This window comes from Cervus elaphus, chromosome 24, assembly GCF_910594005.1.
Source record: "Cervus elaphus chromosome 24, mCerEla1.1, whole genome shotgun sequence".
Lineage (NCBI taxonomy): Eukaryota > Metazoa > Chordata > Mammalia > Artiodactyla > Cervidae > Cervus > Cervus elaphus.
Window position 1 is genome coordinate 62,868,939 of NC_057838.1, and position 13,172 is coordinate 62,882,110.

The following is a 13,172-nucleotide window of genomic DNA, read 5'->3' on the forward strand; positions in this document are numbered from 1 at the left end:
CAAGGATTGTTGAGTAAGGAGATAACACGTAAGTTTTATTCTAGTGAGAGAAGTTCTATAATAGTTTGAGCTATGGGAATACAGAGCAGAAAGTAACTTAAGTCCTCTTAGGAGAGCAAGAGAAAGCTTCCTGGAGGACACGACATTTGGTGGGTCTGGAAGTTTGAAGGGCTAGTAAGCAAGGTATTCTCTTTTCAGGGAGACTATGCCTGGCTCAGTACTCAAAGGCCTGGGATTTTTAAGTTGTACTTCTTGAAGGACTTTCATCTATAAACATTTTAATACTTTGGCCTGTTAAATGACAAAAACAATGCAATTTAGTATTGAACTTGATGTCCTTAACTTAAGGGAGAACAATCCATGGATTGGGGGAGTACAGTGGAAAGCAGTGGACCACTTTTTCTGAGAGATTCTTTGAGCAAGAGTGAGTTTTATAGAGCATTATAAGTGGCAACTGGGGGAAGTAGGGCATGACTGGTTTTTGAGGCCTAGGGTTTCCTTATATAAGGCTGGCAGGTCCTATTTTCTAGGGTAAGGTGAACTGGTTGAAGCTGAGTTGGAGGATTGTGTTTGGTGTGTTTTAGGTTTGACAGGTGCTTCCCTTTTCAGCCTGATATAGATTCAGGGGCGACTGAGGTGGCATCCATTTTGTGGACCCTGGTAAATTACCTTTATCAAAGGTCATGTAAATCAGGTAACTAGCTTCAGTTTTTTCCTTCTCTGCTTCCCAACTTTTGAGAGTTAATCAGGAAGAATCATGATTTTCTTGAGTTAAACATATACTAAGAAATGGTTCTAAAATTTAGTAGAATATGAATTTGAAATATTTTTGCATACATGTATATTTATATATAAACACAAGCAGCCTTTACTTCCAGGTAAGAAACTAGATTGCAACTTCACAATCTTTAGCTTTTATTAGTGAAGAATGTCATCCATCACTGTAACCAGTAGACTTACTGACTTGATTGTAATGATAATTTATTAGAAATTGTTTCCTGGAGACAGTAACTGGGAACATTTGGTCAATCTGGGAAGTAGTCTTGTTCCCTTGGTAACTGAAAGAATGCAGAGAAACCAGTTGTGGAGCATATCAAAACCAAGGCCTTGAACGGGTTGAGTACAAGCTCAAGACAAAGGGCAAAAAACCAAAAACATCTGCCAGGGCATCTGCTGAGATCAAGTTGTGCCAGTGCCCCTGAAAGCTTGACAAGTCGTTATACAGTCTGATAAAAGGACCGTAGAGGTTACCTTCTGACCATACATGGGAGAGAGTCCGTGCACTTGCCTCAGACTCAGACATAATGGAACTTAAAAACCTTTAGCCCGAAGGGCATTTCAAATCGCCACTTGTCTAGATGAGTTTAATGATGGGAGAGATCAGGCCAAATGATAGAAGTCTGTGAACGGAATCTGTCCATTTCTCCTTGAGCAGAACTTTTTTGCGAGCCTACTTAATATGCTCCCAACACTGCTGGGCACCTTCAGAGCAGAGGTGGACAGATCTTCTAGAAGCTTCCACGAAAGGCACATAAGGAAAGGATTATGGTGTAGTTTCCAAATCCTGAGAAGAGGTAGGTCAACTATAGTTCTATGACAACATGAAGAATTAAGTTTGGGAGTTGGAGGTCTAGGAGACCTTACAGAGGAGGTGATGTTTCTGTGGGTTCCGAATGAGTAGGATCCGAACCCAGAGGCAAGGAATTCTAGTGGCAGCTGAGTCTAGAATTTGTGTCTTCAGGTTCTTGAGCACATTTCTTTTTGCCTGGGCATGCTCATCCTTTTAAGACTTCAGGTTCCTCATTCACCAATGTGATAAACTATCAGAGTGACTGATGAGTCTTGAGTTCCTTGACACAGCTGCCTCCTGTGGGTGAATATGCATCTGTGAGTGAGAGTGCGTCTGTGATTCTGAACTGGACTAGGGTACTGACAGGGCCTTCCTCAGATTTTACCGATTATTCTGTACTAGGGTTTTCTCTTGGTTTGCCATCCAGGTAGCACCTCATTCATTCTTGTTCCATGTGGTCTCTTCCTTGCTATGTACTGCAAAGCAGTTGTGTAATGAAACTGTAAGCCACTCTGTCCCCTCCCTCTTGAAAAGCCTCTGGATCCCGTGTTTTCTTAGTGAAGCAGGAGGACCTGCTTGTGCACTCATAAGCAGCCTGAAGGGGTGCTCTCACAGTTCTGGGAGCTGTAATAGGATGCCAATGTGAATGTAAGTTCTCTTGAGAAAGCAAAATAGTAACAGAAGATTGCTAAGGAATAAGACACACTTTCCTCATTCCTTTAAAGACAAAATTTGACTATGTTTTGTCATTAAGCCTGTCTGTAACCTAGACTCGCCTTTTATTTTTTTCCCATTGGTAATTAGAATTATCACCCTGTTGGTACCACCTGCATTTTTCATTTTATTATACCTCTTGCTTGTTTTTCCTTGGTGAGAGCTTTGCTGTAGAGTAAGGTGACCCTATTTTATTGCCAGTGCACCTTTGTTGTGCTTTCACCTATAATACCCCTGAGCTGCTTAAGGTTAAGATGAAGGATCAGTGTATATGAGTTCAGATTATGTTCAGAACAGAGGTTAAATTCACATTTTTTCCAGCATTGCAGCACTGCCACTTCTGACCATGAACATCGCCCTGCAGCAGGTACTGATGTTAATGCAGGAAGCATACGAGGTATGGTTCCTGCACTCTGGTTGGGAACTTGAGAAAATTATGTGAAGGGTATGAATAGTAAGCAGAGAAGGCGAGTAGTGGGGACAGATGCCCCAGTTAAAGAAATTTTCTTGCTCTGGCCTTCGTAATCTCTCATTTTATAGATCAGCAATAGAACGATCTTAACTTGCACTTTTTTCCTAAAAGCATGATTTAAAAACTATAATCAGATCATTGCAGTCGATGGCAAATGGCTTTTAAAAAATCCATTTTAAAAAGAAAAAACAACTTTTCTTCATCTTAGAAAAAGACATCTCTTGTGCTCTTGATAGAATATTTCACAATATCCTATGTTAGTTCAATTAGGGACTTACAAGCCAGGCAACAAATCTCAGCTTTGTTCAAGGCAGAGTTTGACCTATATCCTTTCAGTGTAACCTTTTTTTTGAGACCTTTTTCTCATAGTTCGTTCAGTCCTGGAAGTACAGTTTGTAAATTCAAAGCTCGGGATAGCAAAGAACTACTGAATTATATAGGGGCAGTGGGCTCTGGTGGGCCACAGATTGCAAGGATCCCTAAGTGCTGGAGGTCCAAGAAAGATGAGCTGCTCCAATGTGTTCCTGTTGACAACTCAGTGATCAGCAGGCCAGAAAGAGCAGCGTTGGTGCAAGAAGGAGAGACACAGCTTGTCCAGGGAACCAAGAGGGAGCAGGGGCAGGAGTAGAAGTACGAGGGACGTATTGTCACACAAGTGTCTTACAACTGGGATACGTGTCGCCAAAGCGCTGATCACAGAAACCTTTGAATGAACCGTTTGTTAGACTCTTACACAATGCAGAGCTTTGGATGGAGCGTTCATTGGGCTTTGGGGACTCAGTCAAGTGATTTTTCAAGTGAATTTGACAAGTTGTTATGACAGTGAACCTACTCTTCCCCCGAGGAATGAATGTCTCCAATTTTGATATTACATTGAGGGTTTTGTTGTGTTTTGGTTTTTTTAAGTGAAATTATGAGCAATTTTTTATAGAGTCATTGTTCTTCAGGGGTTGCGGCTGAGGATAAAGAGTCTTGTTTTTAAAACAGTTTTGTTGAGTGGGTAAGTGTGGAAGCGTGAGCATAATGTCAGATAAGCGAGTGTGTGGGTATACATGTATCTGTATTGGTGAAAGCCAGCATCGTTACTATCCTCCGTACCCAGATTAGCACCATCCCATCTTTAAAATTGCAGATCTAAACAGCATGCCAGTTAGCAGAAAATTATATTTTTACTTTTAACAGTGACATTCAGTTGTACAGAAAGGAGTAGGTTCCTTGCTTTCTCTTTCTTCTTCATTCATTCCTTCTTTCCTTTCACACTAGTAGATACATTTAGCTCCCAGCTGCTCATGGAGAGAGGAGTGTTGGGGGGCGGGAGTGGGTTTTGTCATGAATGCTGGGGACTCGGTGTGATGTCACTGCCAGCTATGTGATCGTAGGTGGTGTGAGAGCTCCGGGCGCGAGGCAGGGAGAGCAGTGGAAGAGGCGATGTCGCTCTCACACAGGCAGCCAGCCTCGCACGCCGCCGCTCCCAGCCAGCTCCGTCAGGGCCAGCCCACACAGTGCCGGGCAGACTCTCCGAAAGAAATGAGCCAAGCCGGGTTTGAGTGGCAGAGGACAGAGGGCAAGCTGAATGAGATCGGGCTGAATGTCAGCATGGACGGGCAGCTGAAAGACGGGCTTGTGAAGAATGCCAGCTTCCTGGAGCAGAATAAGCTCTGCTTCTTTGAGGGGAAGCTAGACAAAGAGCTCGGCATTGAAGCGCAGGGCAAGGAGTATCAAGCCACCTCGGGTCACCTTGCAAGCAGGTATGTGATTGCAGACACCTACCATCCCTCAGAGGGGAGCTCAATGTACCAGAAGGTGGCCGAGTTCCATCTGGGACCCAGAGAGGGGCCAGACAAAAACAATGCCACTACAGTCCTGGGGACGGTGATGGGGAAGAATGCGCCGGAGACTGAGAGCCAGCCAGATCTGCATTTCCCCGGGGCTGCTGACATGCCCACCCAGCATGTTAAGGAGCAGGAAACCAGTGTTTGGAACCCCAACTTTCATCCAGTGTCAGAGGCTCAAGTCCGTCCGCACCCAAGGGAAGGAACTCCAGGAAAGGAGAATGGCATCCCTGCCGGCCGCCGGGTGACGGGGGTGGAGAGTGACGGCCCCAGGCAGCTCGAACGTGAGTCCTCACTGCCGGCGGCGGGAGCCCACCCAGCCCCAGCTGTTGAGCACTCACCCCCTGCCATTCCACCAATCACGAGGGTCGAGTTCACCCCAGAGTGTTGGGATGCCAGCTCTCATATCCAAGTCCATGATAAGGAGGTAGAGAAATTGAGTTTTCCTGAGGAGGGGGCTTCACTTGAGCAAGCCCCCCAGCAGAGAAAGGCAGTGCGCCGGGCCCTGTCTGAATGCTCTCACCTCTCAGTGCCCCCGGCCGTCAACCTTGCAGACAAGTATCCTGAACGTCCCGCCCGAGAAGATCTTTCTTCTGGCCTGCTGCCCCTCACCAGTAGCCCAGTGCCGAGTCCCACACCCAAAAAACAGGGGGCTCCTGCCATTAGACGCTCTATGACGGTGGCTGAGGAGCAGACAACCAGGCACAAATTGAACCCTGGAGAACTGCCCATTCTGTCTACTGAAGAGACACCTCCTTTCAACTGTGAGGAACCAGTGGCCAAGAAGAGAGAATTGACCCACTTCGGCAACAACCACAGTAGCAGCAACAGCTCTGGGAAGAGGGAACTGGGCGCTGCTGGGTTCTCTCTCCCTGGTAAGCTGGAGCAGATTCCTGAAGTGAGCAGCACAGAGAAAGGACAGGAAGATACTAGTGAAACAAGAGCGGACTCATGCTCCCAGGTCTGCCAGGGAGGTGAGAAACAGCCAGGACAGCCGGTTCTGGCAGGGAAAAAGGAAATCGAGGTCACTGCAACCCTGAGCACTCCATCGTTCCTGCGTGAAGAGACCCCACGTGATGGTATGTTTCTAAATTTTGCCTCCATGGGGAACAAGCAGACAGCAAGGAAGGAACCAAAGTGACAGATTACCGGCAGGAGCCTTAGGCAGCTCATTCCTGCTGGAATCTATGACTGCTTGGGGAAAGCTGAATTCCCTTGCATCGGAAGGTTGGGGAGAGTGAGGCGAGAGAGTGCACAAAGTGACTCCAGCTGGGTCAGCCTGCATGTCTGCTGGCGTGACAGATGGTGTGGACTGAGGGTGTGGGCTGATTGGGGTCAGAGAGGGGTGGGCTTAAGACACACAGCCCCTTGTTTGACCTCATGTCACCCTGCCCAACCCACCCCCCATCCTCCCACCCCTCAGCTCTCTGTTGGTTTGAACCAGATGATTCCCAAGCCCTAAATCATCCAATCACAACTGATTGACTTCCTTGCTTGAAAATCTGTCACTGTGTGGACTCACAATGGCTTTATCAGCACTAGCGTCGTCTCATTAAGTAGCGCAGTCTGGGTGCGAGCTCTGTTTCCCGTTTTGCTTTTGAGAATGTCTTACTTTTGTTCGAGCTGAAAAAAGAGCCTTGTAAAGCTGGCTATTTAATATTCTTTTCCTGTTACTCATGTTTGACCCAGTCTTGCTTCTAGTTTTCTCTCTGTGTATGTGTGTTAGGAAGATTTGTGGGGAGAAGGGGAAGAAAGGGAAAGAGGAGAGAGGAGAGACTTGCAATTAATAAACAGCTGAAGGTTGCAGTTCTTGCGGCTGCCCCTATGTCTTTCTTCCTCGCCCTTTATTCTCTTCCCCATCCCCAGCCCCCCACTGGTCTTATTGTTGGTGGTCTACAAAAGCTTGCTTTCCTCTGAGTCCAATTTGAGCACAAAGGATCAGGATTTACAAGCTACTTAATGGAGATTAAAAATGTGTGTTTTGTTTGTTTGTTTTAAGAAAGAAAATAGCCTTTTTCTGGGAACCGTTTCCTCTAGTATTTATACCTCTCAGTACATTTTTTCAAAAAATTTTAACTTTTTTCCTTAATATTAAGTGTATTTTCTCAGGGAAGGGTAAGTGGAAAGGACCCTTGAGGACTGATAGTTTTGTGTGGTTTTCTTTAATGGAGATGGCCAAATAAACATCATATTTCCTTTATGATTTATTATAGACTCAAGTATATATTCTATGCTGTAGCTTCCTTCTGTGGTGGCAGAACTGTAAGGTCCTCATGGATAGGATTGTCTCATAATTTTTTCCCTTGATCACCACGTGCCCAATTCAGTGTTGTATACCTTCTAGATGGTAATAAATGAAGATATTTGTTTATTTCAGAACAACTTTGTCCTAGTTCACACTAACAGAAATTCATGCTGGTAGGAAAAGAAAATGTCAGATGACTGACAAACCTCACTGATCTGTTCACCTTATAAATGTTTGAATGCTGACTGATAAAATTTGTAGATAAAACTATATAAAGATTCATTATTCAACATACATATCATATGCCAGTCACTACCTAGGCACCATCAAGTGACTAGCTGGGCTGGGCAAGGGTCAGGGGGGTGGGGTTGTGTGAGAGGGTTTCTAAATCATGAAAACTTTTTGGAGGAGGTAGCCTTGGAAGCCTAGGATGCCTAACTATGTGGAGGGAAAGCCTTCCAGTCAAAGGTGTGATGCTCAGACAGCTCACATTAGGTAAAAGAATAGTGATGAGTGTTTATGGGGCTTCTCTTAATGATTATTTAGTATCATAGGACAGAAACACACACCCAGGAAATCCAGTTTATAGAAAGGTATTTACTGACAGGCAGTCTCAGGGAATCCAATTGCAGGAAGTGTAGCTTGGCTACAGCCATCGTGTGTCTCTCTGAGGACCTCTGCTGCTCCCTAACCATGCATTCCATTCTCTTCCCCTCTGGAAACTATTCTCTGCTGTCTCTTACTTTTTGCTTCCTTTGCGACTCTGATCTGCACAGGACATTGGTTGCCATGGTTTTGGGTTCTATGCCCTACCTTATGCCACTTCATATCTCAGGAACCCAAGGTTGCTTGACTGTAGTTTTCATATTTTCCTTCTTTTAGGGAAAGAATGAGTAAATATATCTTATTGTCTCTGCTTGGTCTGGTCACCTCTTTGCCAGGTTCCAAAGCCTTCTTCACCAGTGTTGGCTTTTTTGAGCAGCCCAACTTCATCTGGAGCTCCTCTGGAGAAGCTTGTAGGTTGACCAAACATGCCAAAGTCATCCATACATCTGAGCAAGAAATAACGGGATGACAAATCTAGAAATTTGTTTGGAACCCAAGCTTATTTGCCCCGTAAGATATTTAAACATTTCTCCCATGTTCAAAAAGCTATCCTGCTTGCCTGCCTATGACGGTAAATACAGTGGCCCAAAGCTGGCTTTGAGGAGTTCACCTGTTCTCAATAAATAAGATAAACTGGAAGTTAGAGGTTTTGAAGGCACAAAAATTCCCTTGATGACAGTGGGATTCGTGTAGTATTAAAGGTGAGCTACTGAGATAGGGGAAGTATAACATAGGTGAAGTCAACTGGACTTGAAAACTGGGTGTGGAAGATGAGAGAGAGAGATAGATGGGGCAGTGGGGAGGGAGGAATTGAAGATGATGCTGTGATTTTGAGCCTGTGTTTTCCAGCATGTATTCGTACAAATAATGGAAACATCCATCAGAAGTGAGCAGCTTTGTGGAGCAGTTGTGTTCCTTTTGAACATTCTTTGTGGAACTGTGGGGACTTTTGGGTGGTGGTGCAAGTTGAAATGTTGTGTGGTTGTTTCATAGCAGGGAGATTTCATGAAGTGTTTGTGCTGTTTGCTGAAAAATCCTGTGCTTATTGAAAAATGTTCGTACTGGTCTGGAGCCAGTGACAAGAAGTCACACATTTGGTGGGGATCCTCTTTCAGGTGGCTATAGAACAAAGATGTTACCAATGCCTTACATGGTGGGAGTGGTTTTCTTTTTCATATTTTTAAAAGTAAAAAAGTTCCATTTTGACTAGAAATATATACGGTTTCAAACATCAAAAAGTACAAAATGCTATCCTTGAGAAATTCTCCTACCGAGACAAAGTGACATTGATTCACTTTTTCATGCTCCCCCTTGTAAATATAGCTAAAGACTCTGGAAAGAATGTACCAGATAATCAGAAAAGGAATGTGAAAGGTAGAAGGGAGAAGGCAGGCTGGGTAGGGCTCACGGTTGGAGGAAGGAGAGCCTCCCATGTGTCCTGGTCTGAGTACTGGAGCGTATCTTCAACCTGGAATCATCAACAGGCATAGATTTAAAAAAGGAGAAAATAAAGAGGAAAAGACAAAAAGAAAGAATGCAAGACCTGCTCTCTTTTGCCAAAAGACCCAGAAAGGGGAAGCCCTGTTTCCCTACCCGTTTCCAGGAGGAGGGATGGGCTCAGCCCTCTTGCAGGTGCCGCGTCAGCAGAGGTCGTCAGGGCCTACCTTCACAACGGGCAGCACTGCAGGCCTAATCCACCCATACGTGCAGGGAACCCCTCCTCTATCCCTGCCGGGAAACAGCACCCCTAGACCTAATTAGTTTATCAAGGTCACAGGTCACAGGTTACGCTATGAACATGTAAGAAACTGCATTTCTGTATAGTAACAAAGAAACTATTTTATTCAAAATCCTGTAATAAAATTCCTAAATAGCAAAGAGCCAGAAACAACCAAAATGTCCTACAGTAGACAAAGGGCTAAACTGTGGTACAGCCATACCATGGACTTATCATGTCCAACATGGATGCAGCTCAGAAGCCCTGTGCAGAGTGAAAGAGGCCAGGTATGAAAAGGAGTGCGCTGTATGATTCCACTTATGTAATATTCTTGAAATAATATTTTAGAGATGGCCAGCAGATGAGTAGCTTCCAGAGATTAAGGGATTGGAAAGGGAAAGCTGGGTGGGGTGGCTATTAAAAAAATAAAAAGGGTAACATGAGGGAGCTCTGTGGTGGTGGAACAGTTAATCCGTTTTGATTCTTAGTAGTGGTTACGTAAAGCTGCACATGTGATAAAGTTGCACAGAACTGTTTACGTGCACACACACACAAACAAATGAATGCATGTAGAACTGGACAGATCTGAGCAGCTCTGTAGATTGCACCAGTATCAGCTTCCCAGTTTTGATAGTGTACTGTAGTTACACAGGATGTCTTTGGGGGAAACCAGGTGAATGGTGCACAGAACCTCCCTGTGCATTTCTTTGTAACTTCCTGTGAATCTGTACTTCAGAGTAAAAAGTTTTAATATAAATATACAGCCTGTCTAGTTTTGTGCCCCAACCCCCGCCCCATCCCAGAATTGAATCACCATTGTTTTGTTTCATCATGATCCTTCCAAAGACTTTTAAAATGCATGAAAATAAATAAATAAAATGCATGTACAAGTATATTTGCAATAGAAGTGTATTGTCTCATGTTATACCTACAATTATGTGCTTTGCTTTTCTTTTTGCTTAGAAGAGATTGTTCCCTATCAATCAGATTCAGATTCTGAATCAGTTTCAGATTCAGAGGTTACATTGATATTTCTGCCATATACTTTGACCAGTTTTCAGTTAACAGAATTCTAGGTGGTTTTATTACTTTGCCTTTAGAAATAATGATCTGGGGAAAGAGCTTGCAAATTTGCTATTTGGCAGGTATGTGAATATATCTCTAAGATAAATGTCCAGAAATCGTACTTCTGAATTAGAATTTATCTACACTTGGAATTTTCAGAGGCACAGCTAGATTGCCCTGCATATGAGTTGTACGCTTCACACACTTGCCAGCGATATATGTCCTCGTATTCTCTCTAGCAGCTACATTCAAATTTTAGGACTTTTAACAAATGTTAGGTTAGAAATGACATCTCATTTCTCTTAAAGATTGGATATCTTTTCATATTTTCAAAAGTGATTTGTATTTCTTTTTCTGTAAATTGTGTTCTTATTCTTTTGGCCATTTTTTAGTAGGTTGTTGGCCTTTATAGCAGTTACTGATCTGTAGGAGTAAACATAATAAGCTCTGTGTATTTGATGCGAAGTTTAATACTTTTTTCCTGTTTATCATTTGCCTTTTGACTCTTCTTGTTGTTTGGGACATGTTGAGCCTTTTTATTTTTCTATACTCCAACCTATCTTTTGTGGCATCTAGAGTTTGTGTTAGTTAGAACGGTCTCCCCACACCCAAGTTACAAGTTTCATGGTATTTCAGTGCATTCTGGTGTAGCCTATTGAAATCTGGAGTCACCTCCCCACAGTGGTGCTGCTGGGCATAGCCTTAGGCCATACACTATTTCTGGCCCTGGATCTGATTGCATGGGTCTCCTCGGCCTTGTTGGAAATCTGGGTCACCGCTAGAACCAGATCAGGTTCATCTCACATCCTCCATAAAGTGGTGCTTTGCAGGGAAAGGAAGTAAGGGGAGAACATTGGATGATCATCTGGCTCTTATCCCATCTCTCAGCACCCTTTATTCCAAGAGATAAACTCCAGTAGAAATGGTTTTTGTCCCCTGTTGCTCTGGGAGTTAGTGGTAGGGTGACAGAACGCCTTTGCCAGTCTCCAGGGAAGGGAAACCAAACTTCAAGGGCCGTTTCCTTCCATTGATCATTTGTGCAAATCCTAGTTAGGTTGCTTCTCCACAGGGACAGGCTGGAACCTAAAACTGTCCTTCGATACAATGAGGGAAACTGGGGAGTCTTGTCCACTTTCAGCAGCACAGCTCTGTGGATTTTCTCAGGATGAAGTGCTAGTTAGTGGTGTGTCACTGCAAAGACTTGTGTCTTCGCAATGGGTGTGAGAAACATTTGTTTAGCATCACTTTCCCCCCTTTAGGAATAGCCAAACCAGAAGAAGGACAACCTGCTGGAAGCGTGTCTGGAAATGACATCACCGCCCCTCCAAACAAGGAGCTTCCACCAAGCCCAGAGAAGAAAACAAAGGTAAGTACAAGGATGGTGGGTTGTCTTCTACTGCCGTAATTTTTTAAAAACTACCTTCTGCTATTATTGTTTGGATTATGCAAGTTGAAATTTCTTTTTTCTGAGCTAATAATGTGTTCTCCTTCTTCAAGTTCGAACATGCTTAGAAAATATTTTATATTCCCATTTTATCATGGTGGCCTAACTTAAACCCTCAAATCTCTGCTTTTGACCCTATTATCTTGAATATTCTGTAGATATTTCTGCTTCCTTTAACAACACCAATAAAGGGAATTACGGAATTATTCAGAATTCCATTCTGAAGTCTCTCTTCATGAAAAAGGAGCACAGATTTTTAAGATGGAATATAGCTCCAGACACTTATTCTAAAGTACAAATGCTTATTTTAGTGTGGTTGGTATTACATCGCAGAGTTACAGATAGTAAATAGCTTAATCACCTGCTGGTTAATTTCTTCACAGAATTATTGCAGCCTTCAAAAGTTAGTTAATTGTTTAAAGTTATTACTGAATTTAAATCTTGAGATGTTCAACTACTGGAATTTGTGACATTGTCATTAAGAAACAATTTCCAGTTTTCTTTATGCTCATCCTGGTATCTTTCCACTATTTACTGAGCTCAGAAGAAAGGAATGCTAATTTTCAGTTGCATCTTTCCTCATTGCTTATAGTTTTACTTTGAATTGTGCAATTTATACTTTTTTAAAATTTGTTTTTATTCTTGTCTGTGTGTTTGATGTTGCCCTTTAAAAAAAACAAAAACAAATCAACTTAAAGCCTTTGGCCACCACTCAACCTGCAAAGACTTCAACATCGAAAGCCAAAACACAGCCCACTTCTCTCCCTAAGCAGACAGCTCCCACCACCTTTGGTGGGTCGAATAAAAAACCCATGAGCCTTGCTTCAGGCTCAGTACCAGCTGCCCCACCCAAACGCCCTGCTGCTGCCACTGCCAGGCCTTCCACCTTACCTTCAAAAGACGCGAAGCCCAAGGTAAGTAGCCACCTGAGCACTGTGCCAGGGAAAAGTTCTCCCCTCCAACCATCGGATAGTTAGACGCTGTTGCTTCCAGACATGGAAATAGGCTGGGAGGCTAGGGAAAGGAAAGGGAAATGGGGAAAGGTTAACTCAGATCACTTTGGGTGCCCATGATGCAGCCATGACATTTGAAGGCCTTTTCTACATTTTTTTTTTAAAAACCTTTTTTGGCCACTGCACATCCTATGGGATCTTAGTTTCCTGACCAGAGGTCAAACCTGCTTGTCTTGCACTGGAAGTGCAGGGTCTTAACCATTGGACCACCAGGGAAGTCTTTTTCATTTTGTGCCTTTCTCTGCCCTGGTTGGAGGCAATATTGCCTCTGCTTCCACTCCTCCTTTCTCCCAGCTCCTCCTCACTCTTCATCTATTTCAATACTTGTTAACCAGTTTCCCCTACTCCTTATGCCAATCACATACTCATTTTTGGTATAATTCTGACATCAGATTCTCAATCAGATTCAGTTCTTTGTCTTTCTTCTTAATCATCCTGCAGAAGTGAATTTCCTCCATTAGCTGATGATGATTAGCTCTTCCAGCTTATCTCAG

At 43.5% G+C, this 13,172-nt stretch overlaps 1 protein-coding gene across 8 annotated transcripts in view; it reads left to right on the forward strand.

Moving 5' to 3' along the window:
* MAP4 (microtubule associated protein 4) overlaps positions 1-13,172 on the forward strand; it is a 98,495-nt gene that overhangs the window by 68,682 nt on the left and 16,641 nt on the right. For all 8 annotated transcript variants that reach the window (XM_043885653.1, XM_043885655.1, XM_043885656.1 and 5 more), the window contains 2 exons: positions 11,481-11,587; positions 12,364-12,579. In XM_043885653.1, coding sequence (XP_043741588.1) covers positions 11,481-11,587; positions 12,364-12,579 — 323 coding nt within the window. The remainder of the gene's footprint in view (positions 1-11,480; positions 11,588-12,363; positions 12,580-13,172) is intronic.